Source organism: Notolabrus celidotus, chromosome 4 (genome assembly GCF_009762535.1).
Source record: "Notolabrus celidotus isolate fNotCel1 chromosome 4, fNotCel1.pri, whole genome shotgun sequence".
Classification (NCBI taxonomy): domain Eukaryota; kingdom Metazoa; phylum Chordata; class Actinopteri; order Labriformes; family Labridae; genus Notolabrus; species Notolabrus celidotus.
This window is the reverse complement of record NC_048275.1, coordinates 38,968,323-38,993,287: the sequence shown is the minus strand read 5'-3', so window position 1 is coordinate 38,993,287 and position 24,965 is coordinate 38,968,323. Positions and strand designations below refer to the sequence as shown.

The 24,965-nt window shown below is 44.8% G+C and overlaps 2 protein-coding genes across 3 annotated transcripts in view; one reads left to right on the top strand and one right to left on the bottom strand.

Moving 5' to 3' along the window:
- The window catches only part of LOC117811230 (NACHT, LRR and PYD domains-containing protein 3-like), a 574,987-nt gene that overhangs the window by 495,106 nt on the left and 54,916 nt on the right, over positions 1-24,965 (bottom strand).
- si:ch211-250c4.3 (uncharacterized protein LOC100535981 homolog) overlaps positions 1-24,965 on the top strand; it is a 67,272-nt gene that overhangs the window by 3,780 nt on the left and 38,527 nt on the right. The window contains exons 1-2 of one of the 2 annotated variants that reach the window (XM_034681403.1): positions 13,336-13,447; positions 16,062-16,801. In XM_034681403.1, the coding sequence (XP_034537294.1) occupies positions 13,435-13,447; positions 16,062-16,801 (753 nt within the window). In that variant the 5' untranslated portion in view covers positions 13,336-13,434. Of the gene's footprint in view, positions 1-13,335; positions 13,448-16,061; positions 16,802-24,965 lie in introns of those variants that run through there. The other variant, XM_034681402.1, reaches the window with a different exon arrangement.

Here is a 24,965-nt window from a genome sequence, read left to right as displayed (position 1 = left end):
CTGAGGCTGGAAGACAAAGTTTAAATCTGTTAAAAAGCTGAAGATCAGAGCTTCTTTTCTTCCACTTGTTATCCGGAGCTGGATGCAGGACTGGACTTCAGGACTGGACTTCAGATCCAACATGTTGATTCTAAACTGCTAGAGGGTGTTCTTCAGGAAACTCTGCATGACGCATACAGAGTTAATAAAGGCATCAATATTAATCTCAGTCTGTGTCATAACCCGCACTGACACCTGACATGAGCTATAAGAACCATCACGGGTCAGTCTGCTGAGACCAGCATCTTACCCAGACTTCACCTCAGAACTAAACATCAACAGAAGTCAGGATGTAGAGGAGAGGGAACTTTGGCATGGAGCCACCTCCTGAACCCACCAGAGAGGTGGCGTTCCATGTCCCAAAAGCCAGTTTCCACCCGCTGCCCAATCCCCACTGCACTGGACCCCTGTGACTCCCCCTGCAGGTGGTGAGCCCACAGGAGGATGAACCCATGTCACCCATTCAGGCTGGGTGAAGGCCTGGCCATCCGGTGCTCGCCTGCGGGTCCCAACCCCAGGCCCGGCTCCAGGAGGGGGCTCCGGTGGCCCTCCGGACAGGGTACACTCATTCTTGTTGTTTTCCTTCATCGGGTGTCTGGGGGCCGCACTTTGTCTGTCCCCTCACCTAGGACTTGTTTTCCATGGGAGACCCTACCAGGGGCAATTGCCCCCGACAACAGCTCCTGGGATCATTAGAGCCCTCGAACCCCTCCACCACGTTAAGGTGGCGACCCATGGATATTATTTACTCTTTAAACTTTGACCTTTACAGAAAGATTTCAGACTAAATGACCAGTTTGTTAAACCAGCTTAACCTTCGTCACTTTGACTATTGATCAACCTTCACCATGCACCCCCTTTATCAGATCCCAGAACCACGTTTAGAGGAACCTTTGTAGCTCCTGCTTCAGAGTAACACACCACTATCATCTCTCTCTCTTCATCTCCCTCTGTCCCTCTCTCCAACACGGTCTCAGCAGATGTGTGTCTAACATGAGTCTGGTCCTGGTGGAGGTTTCTGCCTGTTAAAGGAAGTTTGTCCTTGCCACTGTAACTTGCTAAATGCTGCAAAGTGCTCTGCTCATGGTGGATTAAGATGAGATCAGACTGAGTCCTGTTTGTAAGATAGGACTGGATCTGGTCCTGTCTTGATGTTGGGTCTTTGTTCACAATAGAACATAGAGTACGGTCTAGACCTGCTCTTTTTGGAAAGAGTCTGAGGAGAACATTGTTGGGATTTGGCACTATAGAAATAAAGATTGATTGATTGATTGTTAACAGGGACTTTGTTAAATGTATGGTGATTAAATTCAACATTTTATATCCCACAACATGTCAGTGATTAAGGGTAAAAGTTCTTAAATTGTCTCAAATGGAGACAAACAGGACATGTGGACGACAGTGAGGTCAAGGCTTCACGAGGACATGAATCCGTCTTGCCTTAACAAAGTGTGAGATCAAACATGTTCAAGTATTTCACACCAGTTTGCTACAGCGGGTATCATGGAGGTAAAGTCAGCGTATCCAAACTCCACACCGACCCATGTGTAACACTTGGGATGACATCATTCCTCAGACTTGTCTTTACAACACGCCTCACATGAGAGCGGTGCTCATGAACACCTGGAAACACACTTTGTGTTATCAGAGGAGACCTGCTCACATCTGGCTGAGAGCAGGCGTTCCTCCTCACCCTGCGTGTTTCTCTGCACCTGTGCTGGATTTAGACATGACTCACTCTGAAGAGGACCTAAACCCAGGAAGAGTTGTTTGTCCCAAGACTCCCCACGCCCTCTGTGGACCTCTGCATGTGTTTACCCTCCACAGCTCAGAGCTTTGTTCTACAGAGGGACAACCCAAAGTCTTTAACGCCTTTAGTCCTTAAAATGGTGTCTCGTGAAGGACTCACTCGAGCGTCAGTAAAATCCCGTCCTGGAATGTGATATGAATATGACGGGAAACGGCTGGAGGCTCAGAGAGGAGGCTTCAGGATGAGTGTGGGGGGGGAGGGAGGAGTCTGTAATTACATGTTGTGGATTTGAGTCAGGCCCAGAGACTGGAAATAGTCTGAGTCAGCCCGTGTCCAGGATTACAGGAGAGAGGATCTGTTAGTGCTGTGGAGGGATGAGGACACCTGCACGGCTCTCAGGGCTCAGCAGGTCAGATGACTTCAGCGTGTTATTAAAGTCAACCGGCTCTCCTCTTAATGTCTGCTGCTCATCACAAGGAACAAAACATGTGAAAACATGAACACACAAACAGCTCGGCTCTGTTAAGAATCCTTAAGCCCAGAGAGCTCCTCACGGGGACAAAGGATGAAGACAGGAACAGACGAGACAGTGAGACATCTGCTGTCTCTAAATCTTTGACCTCAGTGTGACCTCTCAGATTCAATATGATGCTGGTGTTTTCATCCTCCAGGGAAACTTGTTTGCTGCTGCTGTCTTAGATTTGATCCGTCCTCAGGCACAGCCGTCGTGAGGACAGGACTAAACATCAAACATGAGGGAGCGGCAGCACTTTCTGGGTCTGCGTTGGAGGTCAGGGGGGCACAGATGAGCCTTCGTGTCCGATGCAGATGATAAATATTCAATATCATATGTGATCGCACACCCAGTTTACAGTAGTGTGCACGTTTGATAAATGAGGGCCAGAGTGAGGAGTTTCATTAGATGGAACAGAGTCAGGAAATGCATGGAGTACAGACTGCTGGACCACATGCTGGAAAGGGTCGTAGCCAGGAGTCAAACCAGCAACTGCTGCAGTGAGGACAGTAGAGGCCAAATTCCACCAGATCCGTGTCCGGTCCATATTCGGTGCGTCTCCAATCCGCTGCTCTCTTGTCCGTCAACACCCACCGGTTGTGTTTCCTGAACGCAGCACGGAGCAGGACCTCCGGACAGCTGGAGTCATGTGACCGAGGTTTTCCCTCTGTAATCACTGAATCAAGGATTCTCCTCCTCCTCTCCTCATCCATGTTGTCTTTCTGGTCCTCTGAAAACCTCTGACCTGTTGACTCCAGGCCTGGCTCCACTCATCATGACTTTGGTTTGTTGTTGTAGTTAAGTGAAATACGATCTGGTGATAACACAGAGTGTTTTATTCTGAAAATTAACCGGATGTTTTCATTTTGTTTTGGTGAAACCTGACTTCCTGTCCTGCTCCATCTGCTCTGTTGAGATTGATGAGTCATTCTCCGGCATCTGGCGTCTTGTGTATCTGATCCAGAGGACTCCTACCTGCCGGATCAGAGATGCTGCCGGAACGCAACAGAGCGGATCCAGTGGAAGTTAACACATTGACTAGAATAGAAACCGATCCGGTGCTGTGATGGATCAGAGACGGACCAGACACGGATCTGGGGGAATTTGGCCGTTAGACTGCTGGGACTACTGACGCCTCCGTGAGGACTTGTAACTGATGTTGAAATAGTCTTATATAAGTGAGATTATCAGAGCTCTGATTGGTTACTTCTTTACTCTGAATGTTAGCTCCTGTGTTGCGGTCGATATTTGAGTCTCTGTTCAGAGCTCTGCATCTAAAGTGTGTCAGAGAGAAGTGATCAAGCAGGAGGAGATTTTCCTCTTTTGATATCTTTCTTTTGACATAATGTTGAAGTTTCAGACGGAGAAACCTCTGCTAGCTAAAAGAGCTAAACGTCTCTGAACAGCATTTAATGTTCATGTCAGCTTGTGAAAGCTTCACTGCTTCACTCCTGTCTCTCCGTCGTCCTCTCCTCTGCAGCCTCTCTCCAGCCTCCTCACAGCGGTTCACCTCAGGAGCTCTCCTCCAGGCCGCCATGCTTTGAGAATGAGGTTTATCTGGAACAGGATCTAGTCTGAACGTTAACAGGAAATCCTAATAAAGCGCCAGGATACAAGAATCATCTTCAGGTTAGGTGCTCTGGGCGCTGTGCATGGCTCAGACTGAGCTGATAGCAGGAGGAGCAGGAGCACTTTCCTGATCTCAGTCTGTTTCATGATGATAAAGCTCTTCAGTAACAGTTGATTCAGGCTGTGAACATTTAAAATAACTTGCAACTTATCGTTCATTTTACTGTCAAACAAACATCCTTATCTGCTTCCTGTCTTGCTGAAACCTGAGTTCGCCGCTGACCTATATTCTCTCTCTGTGGTATTTTACCCTGACACATACCTCAGTTATATTCATACTCCTGGAAAGGTAGCCTACCATGACTTGCATTACTGAGATTCCAGGCAGCCTTTTGAGTCACTTTTTGATCCCTGCAGAGGAGACCGGTCCACAGGGTGTTCCCTGTGACTTTGGGAGGGTTGGGAAGCTTTTATTCTTTAACAGGGACCCAATAAAAAATCCCCTCTGGGTAGAAACGGCTGATTAATAGTAGGAGCTGATCTGGGTCAACAGATGTCTCCACCTGAAGGAAACGGCAGTAAATAATCTGACAGGTTCATTTGAAAGTGAACCTGCCTGTTAGTGCATGTTCAGCTGACTCTAAGAGCTGTAAGACAGAGAGGTGTCTGCAGGGCCACATGTTCAAACACAAGTTTCATCAATCAGAACTCTGTTAATGTCAGGTCTCTGAACGCTCAGAGGGATCTCCTCTGCACGGCCTCAGATCATGGGGGCTGGATGCACGCCGTGTAATGTGACGACTATCACAAAAACAGAAATGTGAGGGTGCAATGACTTCTTGAAACTTTTACTAAGCAGGGTTTTTCTTTCTCAGGCACCAGACTGGAAACTGGTCACTGTAGAGCTCTGCTGTAATTTATATCTGAATCACCAGCTGCTGCTTTGACTGTTTCTACCGATGTAGATCTCCTTTCACACACCCACAGAACTCCTGTAACTGTACTGGCTTTAATCATCCGGGCTGCATGCTGACTGAGTGTTGCACCCTGACTTCATCTGGACTTTTCCTGACCATCTACCAAAAAATGACAGACAGATGTCAGGGTGAACCAAAGACTGAAACCCTCAGAGATGTTATGGATCCACTAAGCGTTTGCACGTACACTGTCAAAAAATATGAATACCTGAGCCGTACCATCAAACTTTTTTTCGCACCCTTCTGTTGAAACACTGAGGTCAGTGATCCGACCCTAAAGGGTGGAGCTACATGCACTGCAGTCTGTTGACTGACAGAGAGGGGGGAGAGATCGTACAGGAGTGGATCTCTGCTCATTTGATGAGTTAAATTATTAGGCTACATTAATTATCACACTGTTTTATCTATGTTTTTATTAGGGGTGGGTACCGTTTCAATTTTATTGATTCCTGATTCAGAGTCAATTATTTTTGGAGAGTAAAAAAGTAATCAATCAATCAATCAATCAACCAACCAACCAATCAATCAATTAATCTATCAAACAATCAATCAATCAATCAAACAATCAATCAACCAACCAACCAACCAATCAATCAATGTTTATTTGTATAGCGCCAAATCCCAACAAATGTTATCTCAAGACGCTTTTACAAACAGAGCAGGTCTAGACCACTCTGTGCCTCTCATTGGAGGACTTGTAATCTTAATATCTTTGAAATTACTGCGTCATGAATAAATTCATCCCCGTACAGTGTGTGCCGATCTAGAAATGAGCTATCCAGACTACACTCGTCTTTTGCACCAGGCTGTAAACATGTTTATTTCTGCTGTAAAGATCGGCTCTTTGAATGGGTGTGTATGTGGTTTCTGGTGTTTCTGCAGCCAGCCTCAAGTGGATCCTCGATAAACTGCAGTTTATAACACTTCCACATGGGCTTCATATTTTGAAACTGGAGGTTGCCACTTGGTTTACAATGTCATTTATGTTACAATGTTATAATGTCATTTAGCAGAGGCTTTTATCCAAAGCGACGTACATACGAGAACAAGAACAACACAAGCAAAGATCTAGACAAGAGGAAACAAGATCAGTAAGAGGAACAAAGTGCTTCAAGTCCATTTGGGTGCAGGTTCTGCCAAGCAGTGTAAAGGCAATGCACAAAAGTAAATAAGGATTTATTTATTTATTTTTTTTCAAAACAAGGAACATCTATAATGAAGCAACCAAACAATTTTAAGACCTTCCATTATCATCATCAACAATTAACATCACCACAATAATGACCAAAGTACCAAGTGCTGGGTCACTCAAGAGCTGAACACAGATTCCCAGAGTAGAGCAGGACAGTGTGAGTCAGTTGTAGCTGGAAGACATGATCTGCCACTGGGGACAACTGTGGAGAACAGTCTAGCTAAGTGCATAGTTCTTCCTAAAGAGCTGGGTCTTTAGCTGTCTTTTGAAAGTAGAGAGGGACTCTGCAGATTGAATGGAGTTGACCAATTCATTCCACCATTTAGGGGCAACAGAAGAGAAGAGTTGAGCTAGTGAGAGGGGAGTAGACCTGGATGAGGGGTTCCAGGTAAACTGGAGCGGTTTTGGTTACTGCTTTGTAAGTCATGATTAGAGTTTTGTGTCTGATGTGAGCAGCAACTGGAAGCCAGTGTAGCTTGGTTTACACCAAGTTGATGTTTCATACTGTTGTGTCTGTATTGCTGCGTGGTGATGTAGTGGGTGGTGCTGCTGCCTCCCGGTTCTCGGTTGGGCTGGGTTCCTCTTTGGGTGGAGGTGTCCTCCAAAGCGTGCATGGGTGTCCTGTAGATACCCCAGCGTCCTCCAATAGTAAAGAAATGCTCCTCTAAATTGCCCGTAGGTGTGAGTCTGTATGTTAGACCTGTGACTGACTGGCGCCCTGTCCAACAGCAGCTGGGATACGCTCTCGCCCCATGAATGGGATAAGCGGTAAAGATAATGGATGGATGTTTGAACTGTGATATGTGTGTGATATTAACACACAGTCACTGTAACTGATAAGCTCTACCAGCCACCTGTACTTAAAGCAAACAGAGTATTTCAGACTGTGAAGGTGTGTCCTCAACAGAGACATGCTGTGAGGTGTACAGTACGTGTGAACAGTTAGTCCCTGAAGACATCAGGACTTGGTGTGTGTGTGAGGGGCTCTGAAGGACCTGAGTCGTTCATATACTGCATGTCCTGTATTTATATCATGTTCATATTCTGCCTTCACAAAACAGCTGATTCATTTGAAGACCTCCAGACACTGATCCTAACTACATGTGTTTAAAATACCTCACATATCTGAGGCTGTGTATTTACTCTGCATGTCTTCATACAGGACACGCTGGTTTGTGTGCTGCAGGTTATCACTGTGCTGTTTGACCTTGTGTGTGAACCGTAGAAGCTCTCCTCACTCACTGATTACACACCAGTCCAGGTATCTTCATGGAGTCAGTTAAGAGAGGAGCAGGAGGGCGTGCTGGAGAAGGGACCGTCTGAAGAGTACTTATTCAATTTTTAAAGGGGTCTAAATTTAGTTCAGGCGTAGTTAATCTCACCCCTGAGATGCCCCTGCTTGGGGGGTAGTACTTTTCAAAGGTCCCAGGACTTTCAGGGGGCAGGGCCTGCAATGCTGAACTTGTCTGATTGGTAGATTAACCGCAGTGTAAATGTGAATGCCTCTCTCCCGGTGTTACGGTTTTAAAAGTGACCCTGTAAACTGGAGACCTTCAGCTGAACGTGTCAGTGTTTGATGAGTTTAATAGTTTAGCTTTTATTAAGATTTCAAAATATCCTCATCAGATATTTAATGATGGTCTAAAGACGTTTATGAGGGATGCATCCGGCTGAGAGTCTCCAGTTAACAGGGTCGCTGTTTAAACCAAAACACCGGCCGATCTCTTCCACAGCTTTTTGAGTTCAAAAGGATTTTAAAGGCGTGTTGAAACGTCTTTGCTACTCGCGCTTATCTCCTCTCACGTGTTGATTCAGTGAATCCATCTGTGATGAAATATAGCACCATCTAAAACAGACCAGCTGAGTCTCTTCATGCTAACAGGCTAACTGTTGTGTTGCTCATAATGATACCTGCCTGTCCGTCTGCTTCTATGGTGTCATCTGTGATGAATGGCATTCCTCTTTGTTTTACTGCCCTCTACTGGTCTGGTGGTGTAGTGCATTTACTTTTTTTTCTCCATACATCACTGGCCTGATTTACACAATCTACCCAGGACTTCAGCCCGTGGTCATAACGCAGACAACAATGGGGGCACAGGAACCTTTTAGTTAGGGTAAAGTAGTTCTGGGAGCTAAAAGACCCTGGAACTCTTGGTTCAAATGCAGCTTAATACAGGTTTCATGACTAATCAAGAGAAAGAGCCTTAAATAATCCGTATGTGGTAATGACCAGCTTGTCCCTGTTTCCTGTGTTGTAAGAAGTTAGCAACCTGCAGGCAAGACTTCTTTTCCATGCACTGCTTTATCTACAGTCCAAAGAGGAACTTACACCTTGAGCAGCAAAATTTAACCGAACAGATATATATATATATATATATATATATATATATATATATATATATATATATATATATATATTCATATTTAAAAAAGCACCCGTTCATCTGTAAACAGTTCCACAGAGGCTTCACTCTGGCTTCCTTCAGCGGTATGAACCTGAAACAGAAACTGATGTTCTTGTGATGTTCTTGTGATTAACAGGTCTTAAGTTTGCTGAAATAACAACATCATGATGCAGACTAGTCAAAAGTCCAAGGTCAAGCTTTGTCAGGTCTGTCCTCAAGAGGAGAAGAAAACTACATCTACAATGTTTGTTTGTTGAATGAAGGTGGGATCCATCATTTCTGATGCTGCGTTCAGGGAAGTCAGGAAATCTAAACGCTGATTGTCTTTAGTGACACAGCATCAAGCAGATTTGTGTCTCTATGTGAATGTTTGATGTAGAACAGATTGTTAGCTTCTCTTCATGCAGATATCTGTTTATAGAGAGAAAGAAGTCCTCCTCAGATTAACAACCATGGGAGCCGTCATCACGTTGGACTGTGTTCCTCCTGCTGTTGCTCTCCATACAGACTGTTTTTACTGCAGACACCAAAGCTTGCTGACGCAGGACTGGTTGGTACTTCTTGGACTACGAATGGAAACCAGACCACTTCTCAGACTAAAATCCAGACCCCCGAGTACATTTGAAATCTTTAAATAGTAAATAAGAGACAGTGAGCCCAGATACAGACGCATAAAAACACTACAGTTTAGACCTTTAGCTTTATTTACTGAGCTCAATAAGCCCCAGTAGTGACCTGCTAAAGCCACAATGGAAATATCTGCATGCCTTCAGCTTCTTCTCCAAGCATTCAGAAAAACAGGAAATGAGTTTTCAAGCCTCCACAGATGAGAATGTGTTTGAGCACTCGAGCTGAGTATTATAAAAACATACATAAATCTTCATGTAGCAGCTTGTGACAAACTCCTACGACAAGATCTCACCACATCAGTGTGTAAATAAAATCAAGTCTTCTTAATTAAACACGAGGGTTCACTGTAGAGCAGAAACCTCAAAACAGAGAGAAACACACACACAGTGTCGTACTCTCTGCCTTCGTGAGGTCACTTTGTTCCAGTGAGAGTGTGAAGACAGTTGATTTAATTTCCTCTTAAAGCCATGTTGGATTCTTTAGAAAATCTAATTATAACTTCTGCTGTTGTCCAGTTTGTAACCAAGAAAGGAAATGTAAACGCCTTAAATGAAATTAGGACTCAGGTTCTTGTTTTTGCTGCAAAGAATGTGTCTAGAAAAAAACATGTGGATCCACCTTCATCAGCCTCTTTCACACACGCACCTCTGAAAGTGTCTTAAAATGTTCAGTATGCCTCAGTACCTCCTGTGAATACATTCATTTATATTCCCCAGATTATTTCTGAGGCTTTTCATGCCGTTATTTAGAGGATAGGACGGAAGAGAGAGTCTGAGGAGAGAGGGTGGGGATAGAAGGAGGTCTCAAGAGGCAGGATATGATGTCATTATCAGGCAGTGAAAGCCTCTGGCTGTTTTGGAAGTGGCCTGCTACAGTAGGTACTGCCTACTACATACTGCGTTAGAATTAAGTCTGTAGTCTGACTGTTCTGTTGGATCTGTGTTGCAGTACGCTGGGCCAGGCGTCACTGAATTTCCGGTTTCGGAAAGTGGAAGTAAACAACTACTAAGCTGATAGATAAACTGCTTCTTCAGCATCACTTGTGATTTAAAATGTTAGGAAGTGGTTTATATGAAATTTGATCATTTTCACGGCACATAAAAACGGAGTTACCTCATCAAAAAACAAGAGAAAATAAAAGCAGAACGAGCGCTCTGCATTGTGGGAAACAGTACGTGAGGTAGGCCGGTCCGCTGCTAGTATAGTAGGCGGTTTTGAAAACAGCCTCTGTGTGCTGTTTCTGACATGATGGAGGGTGAAGCAGCAGGAACCTACACTATAATGATAGTTTTTATCTACACTACCAGTCAAAAGTTTGCACACACCTTCTCATTCAAGGGTTTGTATTTATTGTAATGATTGTAAACACTGTAGATTAATACTGAAGACATCAAAACTATGAAAGAACATATATGGAATTATTGAATGAACCAAAAAGTGTTAAACAAAGCAGAATCTGTTTTATATTTTAGATTCTGTAAAGTAGCCCCCTTTTTCCTTCATGACAGCTTTGCACACTCTTGGTATTCTCTCAGTCTGCTTCATGAAGTGGTCTCCTGGAATGGTTTCTAATGAACATGAGCCTTGTCAAGAGTTCATTTGTAGAATGACTTGCCTTCTTAATGTGTTTGAGACCATCAGTTGTGTTGTTCAGAGGAAGGGTTAGTACACAATGGATAGCCCTATTTGACTACTGTTGTAATCCAGATTATGGCAAAACCAGATTATTTCATAGTTTGGATGTCTTCAGTATTAATCTACAATGTGGAAAATAATTAAGATAAATAAAAACCATTGAATGAGAAGGTGTGTCCAAACTCTTGACTGGTAGTGAATATCAAAACTACGTTGGCTGTGCAGACATGTGCACTGTCTCGGGTGTTTCCTTCAGCTCTTCACGTGTAGCACTTCTGCTCATAAGGCCTAAATGTCATCACCCTTGCCCTCCTGTACTGTAATATTTGTTGCTCATCCAAACCTTTTGCAGAGGTTGAAATTAAAGTTTGATCAGCCGTTCACACACGCAGCTCAGCTGGACAATTTGGGGACATTTTTTGTGAAACACAGCTGATTTTTCCTGTAAAAGTACACCTTTCTGCTCCGGTGCAGCGCCCTGCACGGGTTTGCATCAAAAACTTTAAAAAAATGAGCATTCTTTAATTTGAATGTTGTTTTTCTGAACATCATCTGGCACAAAATGAACCAGAGGACAGTTTGTAATTGGGCTGAATCAAAAAAAAATTGGTGTGCATCTGGTTTAGGTCCGGGGTTAAATCCTGTACAGAGGCTTCAGCCTTTGAAGAGACAGTCTGTCCTGGGTTTGATTCTCACCCTCAGTCCTTTATGCATGTTGTTCCCTGCTCTCTCTTCCTGTCTCTAACTCTATCCTATCTGATCAAAAATCCACCAAAATGATCTTCAAAAGTCAAGAGGACTTCATGGGGTTACTCTCTGTGCTTTGAATACAAGAACACCACCTGTACTGTGTCTGATGTTGCACTCCGACATTGGGATTGTGTTTGGGATTGTGGTAGTGTGAAAACACTTTGTGCTCTTTGTGTTTGTGTTGAACTTCAGAGGGGAAACAGATCTTGTTGCACATGGGAAAAGCCTCGGAGCCTTTACATGCTGATACTGCAAAATCAAACAGAGTACTATCAGTGTTTGAGCAGATCCTGCTCAACAGCAGGGTTATCCAAACAGTGCTCAGCGCTGCAGGTACTCTGGCTGCTCTGCGTTTGGTGAGCTGTATTTTTAAGAGATATCTGCTGTTCTCTTTTTTTCATGAACCTCCAACAAATCAGGAGCAAAGATTGAACTATGTACCGGCCACATTTAAAGCAGTTCTAAAGGAGTTTTTCGACCAGAGGAACTTTATCCTGGAACTAGGAACTCTACCCCTGAACTACGTTTGTTTCCACCTTTAGTTTGAGACCTCCGGCTGTGTCAATTTGCGATCAAATGTAGAAATGCCAAAGCTCCAATCAGCTAACATCCTGTTTGTAACTCATTACTTGTGAATCATGCATCTGTCAGCACAGCCTCCACCCTCCACAATCACAGCATCCCTCAGTGTGAGATAAACCACACGGCTCATAAAGCCCTCAGGCACGCTGCATTCATATTTGCGCCTTTCTTTATTAATAAGCCAAAGACTTCCACTCCAGTCCAGATTCTCACAGTGTGCTTTGAGAAAGTCCCCCCCTCCAGAGTTCCCCTCAGAGGGGATAAAAGCCTCAGATTTACCACTTCAAAGGACTTTTAATCTCATATTTGCCTGGGCAAGATCTCCAATTCACCCCGCAGGAAGTCCCCCAGCCTCCACTGTTGTTTGAATATTTCTTCCAGAATAGTGCTCGACTGCAGTTTTATCTCAAGCACTCAGAAACCAATAAAACAGCCCCTCAGCTTTGCGGGGCCCCTGCTTCTCCCCGAGAGAGAGGCTCTGCTTTTTGTCTCTTCACTTAAAGGTTTGGAGGGGAGAAAAATGTCATTTGATTGACGGACAGGAGGATCAGATTTCTGCGGGTGAGAAAGAGGAGAGGACACATATGACTGCTCCCGGTAATGAGCTTAACTGAAGCTTCACATCAAAGCTGGACAGTCGGGTGGAGGACACTGATAAATTGTATGAGAGCTGTGGAATTTGAGGTAAAATATGCAGTATTACATAAACCCCAGTCCTCAGGTTTCACCTAAGCTTGGATGTACTTTCTGATGGTGCATATGGGCCTTTCATGGTCAGGAGAGTGGATCCAGTCCAGATTAGTCCTCTGATGATCACAGAGGAGATGGAATACTTCTCCTGATTTTTGCTCATGAAACCATCCTTAAATGAATCCGAGTTGTACACCAGTCATGTATTATGTAATTCAAATATCAGTGAAATACCTCAGGTCAAGCTAATCCACGCTCGGGCAGCCCTTGGTTACACTTCTGGCTGAAGCTCAGGTATTTCAAGGTCTTTAGTTTCCTCTCTCAGATTCATCACAGACTATGTGAAAACATTACAAACTCTCAGGTGCTTCTCCTGTCCTATGAACAAGTACAGATCAGTTCTTATAAAAGACCAAGAATGAGGAACGTCTCAGTACAGGGCCCGGCTGTTCAGAGATCAGATTGAATCAGATCAGAAGTTCTGTTTTGAAGTTATATTAAACAGATCATGTGTGGAGTACAGAGAGTAAAAGATACCAGCCACTTTAATGAGGACTACAGCCTCAGTGCATGGGGTGCGGACCTAAACCACAAGGCCAGCTGGCTCATTAGCTTTATGTTGTTTCAACTTTTGAGTCAGATTGGGATAACTCTGATCCACAAATCAGGATTAGGATTATCCTGACCCCAGCACCTGGATCATGGAAACTAAATGTGAGAAAAACAGCATCAACATTTGTATCTGTGATGTTTGTTTTTGGAAGAACACACCTGTGATTCAGTCGGTTTTATGCCTCCTGAACATTGGTCTTCTCTGAGCCTGATAGTGGGAATGCGTCTCTGTAAGCTCCTGGTGTTCCGGTTTTAAAAGTGACCCTGTAAACTGGAGACCTTCAGCTGAACGTGTCAGTGTTTGTGGAGTTTACACAGCTGTTGAAACACAGAGGGAGTTCCTGGGAATGCAAACTAGTTTAGTTTTTATTAAGATTTCAAAATATCCTCATCAGATATTTAATGATGGTCTAAAGACTAGAGATGGGCATTACTATTCGATAATCATTGGCATGTATTCAACAATTATTGGAATAATCACCTCCCCCGACACACACACACACACACACACACACACACACACCGGCATACACACATACACACACCTGTTCCATTAACAGCCTGTTTGTGTGGTAGTCACGTTAACCAGCAGCAGGACAAGGTGCTGCTAGTAGCGTGCTCTGACAGCGTCTGTCTCGACCATAGACTGTATAAATAATGGACGTAGTGTCCGTGATGTCACCCATCTGTTCCTGAGTGCTGTTTTGAAGCCAATCGTCAGCAGCAGCCATATTGGAAAAACATAGTGTGAGGTAAAGAGGCGGGATTTCAGCCTCCTAGCCAACAGCTATGTGTTCCCACCTGTCAGTCAAGTCAGTCGTGACCCAAGCCTTTTTTTGAACCCGGCTGTTAAAATGTTTATTTCTGCTGTAAAGATGGTCTTCTTTGAATGGGTGTGTATGTGGTTTCTGGTGTTTCTGCAGCCAGCCTCTAGTGGATCCTCGATGAACTGCAGTTTATAACACTTCCTCATGGGCTTCATATTTTGAGACCGGAGGTTGCTGCTTGGTCTCGGTCTTTATGTCGTGTTACTGTGACGCAGCGTGGCGTGTGTGTGTTTACATTTTACAGCCATGCTCAGTCTCTGGAAATACGTGTGTAGTAGTGTGAGATTCAGAAACAGAGAAAATCACAGCGACTGTCACTAATGTTTTCTTCTTCTTTTGCTATTTAATGCAGTTAGCATTCTTCTTCTTCTGTTTGCTCATGAAGATAGCAATATTAGCAAACAGTTTTAAGATGCTCTGTAGCCACCGTCTGGAGGGAATACTGTATCACAACCAGGCACTGGTAAAAACATGAAAAATTGTACTTTTAAATGAGAAAATATTCAAAGGAACTCTTTGATTATTATAAAGTGAACAAATGTTTGAATAGTCAAAAAATCATTGCCCATCCCTACTAAAGACGTTTGTGAGGGACGCATCCAGCTGAAAGTCTCCAGTTAACAGGGTCGCTCTTTAAACTGAAACACTAGTCGATCTCTGGCATGACTTTAAACCTGTCTTCATGCTTTAAAGCTGGGGTTGGTAATCAGATTTAGATCCACTTTTTGTTATACTGGTTAAAATGATCTTTATGTCCTGATGGTAATCAATACATAATGTGTTCTTCAAAAAGAGGTAAACAAAGCTGCTATCTACAGCCGGAGTAAACCTGGGAAAACACCAACCAATCACTGTTTTTTGGGTGCCAAAATTTTAAACCAATCAAATCCCGTCCTGCCGTTCTGCCCGCCTCCTGCGCGTACATTTCCCCGGCGTGCACTCCTCCGAGTCCCCGTCTCCTGCCTCTGCTTCCCCTGACTCTACTGACTGCCCCTCTCGACCTTGGGCCTGTCCCCTCTGACCCGATGAGGTGCTTTGCTCAGGACTGTAGTCCGGATCAGAGTCTAAAAAGCTTTCACCACGGGGGCTCTGACAAGCAGAAGAATGAATGACATTTACTAAGTCCTACAGAAAATGTAGATGTACTGTAGCGTCCGTCCGGATGCTGTAGTGATGACGAGCCGATTGGTGAACACGTTGAGTTTTAATAACCGGTCACTGTCGGCCGTGATCACGCCAACCAACAAAACAACAATCAATGTTTGAATGAATGAAGAACTTCTCCTCTTGTCTCTCCTCTCTCACACTCGCACACTCTACACCTCTCCTGATGCCTTCACTGACTGTCAACACTGTAGGAATTAAGAACATCTACACTGAACATGTTTAACAAACAGTAGAGCTGTTACAGTATTATATATGTGTTATAACTTTTCTCCTGATATCGTGTCACTGGTACAACTGGATAATGCTAGCATGATAGTTGTGAGTGCTAACAGCAGCCATGTTTATTTGTGTTTTTAACTTTCACTATGAGAATGTTTTGGTGAGGACCAGTTTTGAATCAGTCACAATCATATGGTCGCAAGTCAGCGGCGCTCGTGCATGTGTGGGGGGGGGGGGGGGGGTGGGGGGGGGGTCGTTTGGAGGAGCTGCGAGGGAGGAGGGGAGGGGTTAGACGGAGTCATGAGGACATGCTACATTCAAATTCATGCTAGTTTTACGAGACTGCCAACCCCAGCTTTAAGTCAAAGACTGGTTCAAGTTAAACAATTTACTTTGACCATCACACCAAAGCTAACAGTGTCTTTCACCTTGTGTGCATCTTGCTGACGGGTGTTTATGTGCTCTCTCCTGGTTTAATCAATGACTCTGTATCTGTTCAACAGGTAAAGCAGACAGGGATGCTGTACTGGACACTGAGGTTGTCCTCACCAAAATGAAGCTCTTCAGCCATCTTCATGAGAGGCTCTTCATGGGCGACGACTCTTTATCCACCATCTCAACAGGGTCCGTACCCGAGCAGCAATCTCCGGATCCCAGCAAAGCCTCTGAGGTGAACTCACACCAAAGTGACAAACCCTGTATGGAGTCCGGCTCAGACTACCTGTCAGCCATTTTCTCAGATTCCCAGCTCCCGAGGCTGTACAAGTTTGAGTCCGAGGACTCGGGAGTGGAGCTGCCCAGTGGAGCTAATTCTCCGTCCACGCCGACCGGCTCGGAGCAGAGCTTTGTGGTCCACAGCCGAGAATCATCCTGTGACTCTGATGCTGATAAACTGGTCACGTATGCTCAGAGCTCAGAGATGAAGCAGGAACAGGACTCAGTGGATAACGGTCCAGATACAGCCGTGGACACTCAGGATGATGTGTTCATTCCTGCAGTAGAACTTCACATAGGTGAGGACGTGGACACGGACCAGTGCAGGGCTTCAGGGATCCACCCTGAGGAGAGCGAGGAGATGTCTGAGGGTAACGCTGTGACTGACAGGACGAGGCCTGGGAGACAAACTTCAGTCGAGGCCTGCGAGGACATGACAGAGAACCAGTTTGAGCCTGAGCCTCGATGGAGGAGTGGCACCAGTGAAAGTCTGGAGGAGTACATGGACGAGTGCTGCAGACTCAGTGAGGTAACAGAAACCTCTTCTTATTGTTTCCTGTATATATGAGTGTCTGATGAGCTGGGCCACTGTGAGAGCCTGTTCTGCCTCACCACGTCCATCAGCTGTGTGAACAGAGGTGATCCTTCTCCAGATGAACCCGGGCCTGTGTCACGCCTTCTACAGTGCAGAAGTATAAACCAGGCTTTAGCCTTAGCCGACTTATCAAACACTCCAGTTTTCAAACTCTGAATCATTTTGCATTGACATGGACGGTAGCTTTTGGTGCGTGTGTTTGGATGCTGCATTCACTGTTTTTCAGAATTAAAGAGACACCTTCAGGAACCTTCAAATCCAAACTGAAGCTTTCATTTAGGCCACTTCAGGAAGTAGCCATGCCCTGGCTGTTTAGTTGAACCAGTTTTATTAAGATACTTGTGTCTTTAGGTTACATAGATACTATAGTTGTCAGTTTATCGACTTGTGCCGACACAGCTGAACAAGCGTCCAATTTTAACATTTACCCAGTATTACGTTGTTTTAAGTTTACCTTTACTACATAAGTAATACTACCACTGAAACCTGATTCAAAACCACAAACTTGTACTCACAGCAGGCGGCAGATCCATCCATCCACCTTCCTTCCATAAAAAGAGCAGCGAAGCGAAGCCCACATTACAACTGGTGGTACGTCTTTAGTGTGAGCAAAGTGGGTTGGGCCCGGCAACCAGCGCCTGTGAGCCTGAGTTCGGGGCATTAAAACGCATTTGTGGCTCACACACGGCAGAACTGTCGCAAATGTCACATGTAGACAGACAGCCAATGAGAGGAACGCCTCAGTTGTAAGCCAGGACTTTTTAGGTCATTGCTAAAAACAGGCGGAGTGCTGAGGAAATACTACATTCAAGTTCATGCTATTTTCCTTGACTACCAACCCTAGCTTTAACATAGTCAGTGATGAAACTGCTTTGTGAAACAGATGGATTTATCTGTCTCTCTGAAGTCCTATCAGTTACATCTATGCCATAGCCTGAGTCTATCTTTGTGAAACTGCCCACATGGCTGCTCCACAGATTTACAATGATGTGTCTGAAATGCATTCAGGCTGACTACACAGCGTATAGGTGGGGAGGATCCTCTTGAGACCTGAGGCACTGCTGTCCTGTACATTTTAAAGAACAGAGCAGATTGGTTTTATCAGGTGAACACAAAACGTTTCCCGGTTCCTGCTCCAAACTGTTGAATACGGACGATTACAGCTCCTCCAGACCGGAGTCAGATCCCCTCTGGATGAGCAGCAGAGTTATTTATGTCCTCTGTCATTATCTCTAATTCTAAACCTCTTCCAGTCTCCATGTCACCAGGTAATCACATCACTGTGACTGAGAGCAGGTTCACACAGTCAGTCATTTCCTGCAGTGTGTTTAGAGGAGGTACAGACACATAGATGTCCTTTGAATTCATGATATGTTCTTAAGCTTGCACTAAACGTTGGATGTCAAATGGCCTGCAGCCACCCTGTAGTCGCCCCTTCCTGTGGAGACGTGGTGTATGAAAGCCACTGTATCATTCATGAGGACAGGTGAGGGCACGTTTCATTCACGTACAACAACAACATAGTCATTTCCCTGTTCACACAGAGGGAGCACCTGACAGGTGTGGAAGCTGCAAAGTCATAATCACCTGTTTGATGTTCCTGAAAACATCTCAGTCAGGTGCTGAGACCGGCTGTCATTATGTCAGCTATTAGACCGAGACTCTGGTACAACCCTCCGTTTGCTGCATGAATGAGTGCTGTTGTCTTAGAGCAGAGAGGGACAAATCATGGAGATGCTGCAGACTGAAGGTTTAAAGGTCTAATCAGTGACTCAGGTCCTGGTTGAGAATCCAAAGAGCTCAGATTAGAGGTCACTCCATACGGACGTCTCAGCCAACACTGAACCAGCTGGAAGCTTCAATATCGTAGAGCTCCAATGACACTGACTTTAAATGAGTTAACCTGGATTATTACCCGGCTCTCTGACTGATCTTCAGTTGTATAAAATGCTTGATTCTGATTGGTCACAACCCCCTTGACAACAGTTATTAACTTTCACAAACAAGAGCAACACCAGAGACAAACCGATCACACGTCATGTCAAATCAATCCACGGAAGAGTTCAGACACATTTAGCTTCTGCTTGTTGACACCATAGACCGTAAGGTGAGGGGAAACCATTAGCTTCAGCTAGCATCTAAACAATGTGGTCAAACTGTTAGCTTCAGCAGCATCAAAACAATATGGCTGAAAGGTTAGCTTCAGCTAGCATCACAACAATATGGCTAACTGTTAGTTCCAGCAGCATCAAAACAATATGGCTGAGAGGTTAGCTTCAGCTAGCATCACAGCAATGGTGCTAAAACGTTGCTTTCTGTTAGCATAAAAATGCGGCTAACTGTTACTTTCTGTTAGCATCATAACAATTTGGCTTAACTGTTAGCTTTCGATAGCATCGAAACAATGTGGCTAAACTGTTAGCTTCCATTAGCATCAAACTTCAGCTAGCATCAGCCGGCTACAGATGTTTTCATATTGGATCCTGTCCATCAATATGATGAAGGAGCGGAGCAGGTGAGAGAAACAATGCAACAGGCAGATAAGAATCACTGGGACTATTTATAAAAACTGTAAACATAAATAGTTTAAATCAATAAAATCATCTTTAATCAATGTTTTTAACAACGTGTTTGTATCTGAAGTTAGTAGGTGGTCAATAAGTGGGATACTGTATGGTCAGCAGGTAGTTCAGCATGGCAGGTCGCAGCATCATCCTCAGCCTGGTCCCTGAACGTCTCCCAGACTGGGGATGATGTGTAAGAACAATCACGTTCGCCTCAACGGTGTAGTGAGTGTGTTTTCCTTCCTGTAGTCCAAGCAGCTGAACTCTTCAACCAGCACAAACCTACTCTTCAGATATTCCTCCACATTCTTTCCATCTATCCCTCAGAGAGCGTTCAAAACAACGCCACGTTCAAAGGCTTCCCTGAAGACAAGGCTTTTATTATTGCAGGCACATCAAGGTAACCCAAACATGAGAGGCGGTTTGCACTTAGACGGGGGCAGTATGGTGGAGAGGGGGGGGCTGGTTACAGTCCATGGCAGCTTTTTCATGGATGTCATACATCACCTGTTCATCTGTGTGAAGGAACTGGAGATATTTCCAGTGATACTGTCACTGACCGCCGGCCCCTCTCTCATCTGGGCCCCTTCTTGTAGCTTGGCGGCCTACCTGGTTGCATGAAATAGGTGTCAAATATCTCAAATTACACACATATTTACCCAGATAAAGGCTCTTTGAAAAGGCCCCGGGGCCCAGGTGAGGTAATGGCGTGTGGCAGTGGCTTTTAGGGGCCCGGTATGATGGACTGTAGGGGTACATCGCTGACAGGCAGGATGGTGGTGCTGCCTTCACTGTCATCTGCATCACTTGTCACCACTGCTAATAATGTAAGTCCTTTCCTGCTAACTGAGACTCTGAAGTCTACAGCAGAGGGATATTGAATTTTTCAAATATGAAGGACCCCCTCTGTGTTCCCCCTCTGTGTCCCCCCTCTGTGTCCCCCCTCTGTGTCCCCCCTCGCTCCTTCTCCTCTCCCTGTGAGTCATTAAATACAAGAACTGATTCTGTAATCTCTGGAAGTCTCTGTGCTCAGATGTTTGAGATGTCATCAATCAATCAATCTTTATTTGTATAGCACCAAATCACAACAAACGTTATCTCAAGACTCTTTTACAAACAGAGCAGGTCTAGACCACTCTATGTCAAATTATAAACAGAGACCCAACACCAAGACAGGATAAGACTTAAGCCTCAGTCAACAGGGCGCGTGGCGTTATGTTACTGCTCCGTCTCGGGAGCGTGCCTCCGCGCCGCTCAGCCAGAGAAACGCTTCAAGTCTATGTTTGACGGAGCCCGCGCCCAGGACGCGTCAATATGCACAGAAAAGAACGACCTGGACAGGAAGTCAGGCCCGAGGATCGCATGCAACATCCGGCAATCTCAAAATAAAACACCATATACGAACTCCAGACTGTTTAGAGATTGATTAGATCAGAAATACTCATCGATTATTGATGTAAGATACACACATCCACATATCAGTGATCCAGGTCGACTACAACAGGACTTTAAGATGATAACTGTGTCAGCAGGTAACAGGACAACAAAAGAGAGCCGAATTATTATTATTAAACTCATCTAAACCTGCAACAACGAAACTCAACAGTTCTGCAGCATACTCAGTGATGATAGAAGCACAAAAGTAATGGAATACTCTCCAAATGAGCAGAAATTCAACCACAGAAAGGCTCTGTGACCTGTTGTTTGTATGTTGTTCTTTCTATGCTGGATCCAGCTGATCCTGCCTGCTCTGCGCTGCGCTCCCCGGGTCAGTCTGACCCCACCTTTATCCACCATGAGCATTGCACCTCCCAGTATTTAGCTAGTTACAGCGGAGAGGAAAAACTTCCTTTAACAGGCAGAAACCTCGAGCAGAACCATACTCATGTTAGACAGACATCTGCTGAGACTGAGTTGGGTCTGGAAAGAGGGATAGAGGAGAATAAGAGAGAGGGGGAGTAGTAGAAGCTGTTGCCGCTGGAGTCCAGCACGTCCGTATCAGCTGGAGTCCAGATCGTCCACAGCAGGAGGACGTCTACGGCAGCTCAGAGGAACCTACGAGACAAGGGAGCTCAGGGACTCCAGAAAGGTCTATGGTTAGTAACTTTAATGGGACAGGCAGAGTTAAAGTAAGTGATGAGGGGGTTGGGGGGAAGGGGGTGAGATAGGATCCCAGTGTGTCAGTGTGCCAGTTCCCCCGGCAGTGTAAGCCTATAGCAGCATGACAAAAGCTGGTCCAAGCCTGATCCAGCTCTAACTATGAGCTTTAACAAAAAGGAAAGTTTGAAGCCTACTCTTAAAAGTGGAGAGGGTGTCTGCCTCCCGGATCCTGACTGGTAGATGATTCCAAAGGAGAGGGGCCTGATAACTGAAGGTTCTACCTCCCATACTAGTTTTAGAGACTTTAGGTAGGACCAGCAGGCCTGCAAGTTGGGAGCGTAGTGTTCTAGAGGGGTAATAGGGCACTATGAGCTCTTTAAGATATGAAGGTGTCTGATCATTAAGAGCTTTGTAGGTCAGAAGAAGGATTTTAAAGTCTAGGTTTTATGGGGAGGAGTCAGTGTAGAGAAGCTAACACTGGAGAGATGTGCTCTCTCTTCCTGGTTCTAGTCAATACTCGAGCTGCAGCGTTTTGAACTAGCTGGCTTCAGACTTATTATTATGTTATGTGCTGCATGTTGTCACAATATTGAACATCAGGTACTCTCAGTGATCATATGGTCCTGTTTAGCTGCACGTCTGACGTCTTTTCCAGAGATGTTGGCTCAAGTTGGAAACAGATTGTCTGACAGACCACACTTTTTGAAGGCTAACTGACATGTTTCTGTCAAACTGGGGTCAGTCTGTCAGATGACACTCAGGTGATTCTGTGAATCCTTATAAGTTAATGCCCGTGTTTAACTTAATGTCATCGCTCTCCTGAACCGTTACAGGTGCTTCTTACCTCATATTCAAGTGTGACGTGACAACGCACTGTGACCTTTAAGAGTAGGCTTCAAACTCCTTTTTGATAAAGCTTATAGTTGGGTCAGGCTTGGACTAGCTCTTAGTTATGCTGCTATAGGCTTAGACTGACACTGGGATCACATCTGTCCCCTCGCTTACTTTAACTCTCCCTGTCCCATTAAAGTTCCTAACCATAGACCTTTCTGGAGTCCCTGAGCTCCCTTGTCTCGTAGGTTCCTCTGGATCTCTGCTGCTGTGGACGTGCCAGACTCCAGCTGCTACAACTACTACTATCCGTCTCTCCACTATCATCTCTCTCTCTTCATCTCCCTCTATCCCTCTCTCCAACACGGTCTCAGCAGATGTGTGTCTAACATGAGTCTGGTCCTGCTGGAGGTTTCTGCCTGTTAAAGGAAGTTTGTCCTTGCCACTGTAACTTGCTAAATGCTGCAAAGTGCTCTGCTCATGGTGGATTAAGATGAGATCAGACTGAGTCCTGTCTGTAAGATGGGACTGGATCTGATCCTGTCTTGATGTTGGGTCTTTGTTAATAATAGATCATAGGGTACAGTCTAGACCTGCTCTGTTTGATTGATTGATTGACTGTGGTTGGACAAAGAAATACCCAGTACTGTCACACAAACACACCCCAAAGATGATCAAAGCTGTAGCTTCAAAATTTGAAATCAGAGTGTGTCCCTAACCTCAACAGCTTCATTCTTGTTTTATGCTACACTAATTGAAACAGTTATAATGAGACCAAAGCTTCCATCTCTCATACATTTTCAGTCTAGATCAGAGTCTGGTGCCAAAACTAACAGTGAGCAGAACATCTCCAGCAGAGCGTGTGTCCCTGCTCTGTCCTGAGTGCTGTTGAAGATAAACTGCAGGGACGTGAGGCAGAAACACGATCTGTGTGTGCAGAGGAGCCGCGTACGTGATCTGCTCAGACTCCCCTCCCTATCTGGAAGCTCTGCACACATCTGGCCGTTCATTCCTTTCCAACGCTGTCATATGGAGGACCTTTCAGGGTGCAGCAGAGATAATGGAAACATCCACAAGTACAGTGGTGGAAAAAAGGTTTTGGACACCCCATGCATTTGTGAAATATTGCATTAAGACTCACTCTTAGGTCTTCAAGTGCAATTTATTTAAGTACAGTCACAGCCACAAATCCTTAAAAAGCCAGGAAAAACTTAAAAGTGATTGGGTCATTTTGGTACCAGTGATCCACTAATGAAGTTTGTGCTTTTTATTAAAATACATCATTTTTGTTGTCGTGCTTCGTGTCTATATAAAGCCAGCACATTTGAAAGAGACAAAAATGTTTAAAACAAGGAACCTAACGCAGAAACACGCCTGAAGATACAGACTCTCAGCCAGGAAAGGTTCAGCTGCCGCCAGATAGCCAGGAGGTGCAGCTGCGGTCCTTCAGCAGTTGGATACACTCTGCAGAAATACAGACGAACCAACAGCTTGGAAGTCAAACCAAGATCTGGGCATCCAAGGGTTTCTTCAGCAAGAAATGAGAGCATCCTGATCCGCATGTGGGAGAAAACCCACCGAATGACATCACAGGAGCTTCAGCAGCGGGGGTCAAACCAAACTGGTGTCCAGTGTTCCACTCGCACTGTACGTGGACGACTTTTAGATCATAGCTTAAGGTCCTACAAGGATGTCAAGAAGCCCCTGATCAATGAGAGACAGAGGTTAGCCGGCGGTGTTGGGCCCAAGCACACAAGAACTGGACAGCCAGGAACTGGAGGAAGATTCTGTGGTCAGATGAGTCCAGTTTCCAGCTTAGGCCAGGCATTATCTCCAGCATGAACATACCTACTGTTGAGCATGGTGGAGGCACTATCATGGTTTAGGAAGGATGCATGAGTGCTGCTGGGGTTGGTCACCTCACTGTCTGTGATGACACATTAAACTCTGCCAAGTGTTGTGCCATTCTCCAAACCCAAATGCTCCCTTCTGCACGTGCTCTGTTCTTTATAGACAAAACTGGATGTTTCAACAAGATAGTGCCCCTTGCCACACATCCAGGGCCAGTAGAACCTGGCTACAGGAGCTCAGTGTCCAGGTCTTAGAGGGGCCAGCTCAATCCTTGGAAATGAGCCCCATTGAAAATCTGTGGTGGATTATCAAAAGGTCTGTTTGAAAGTGTAAACCAGAGAATTTAGAGGAATTAAAGGTAGTAATTGAGGAAGAATGGGACAAGATTACCCCTCAACAGTGTGAAGGCTTGTGGGGAACATGCCAACGGCAGGACCACTAAATATTAAACTGATGATGAGTTGGTTTATTTTAGATTTTTAACATTCTCTGTTATTTGTTGACTTTAAGACAGTGAATGTTGAGAACTGACATATTGAAACGGTCAAGAATTTAATTTTGTTATTTTTTCTTGTAAACAATAAACAAAACAAATATCATTTATTTTAGTTTGTGTCTGTCTAACGCAGCCACACATTTTGAAACACAATTTATTTTTTCCATGACAATATTTGAGATTTTGTTCAATTTTAAGGGTGTCTGAAAACTTTTTTCCACCACTGTATGGGAAGAGGACACCTCAGTTTCCACTG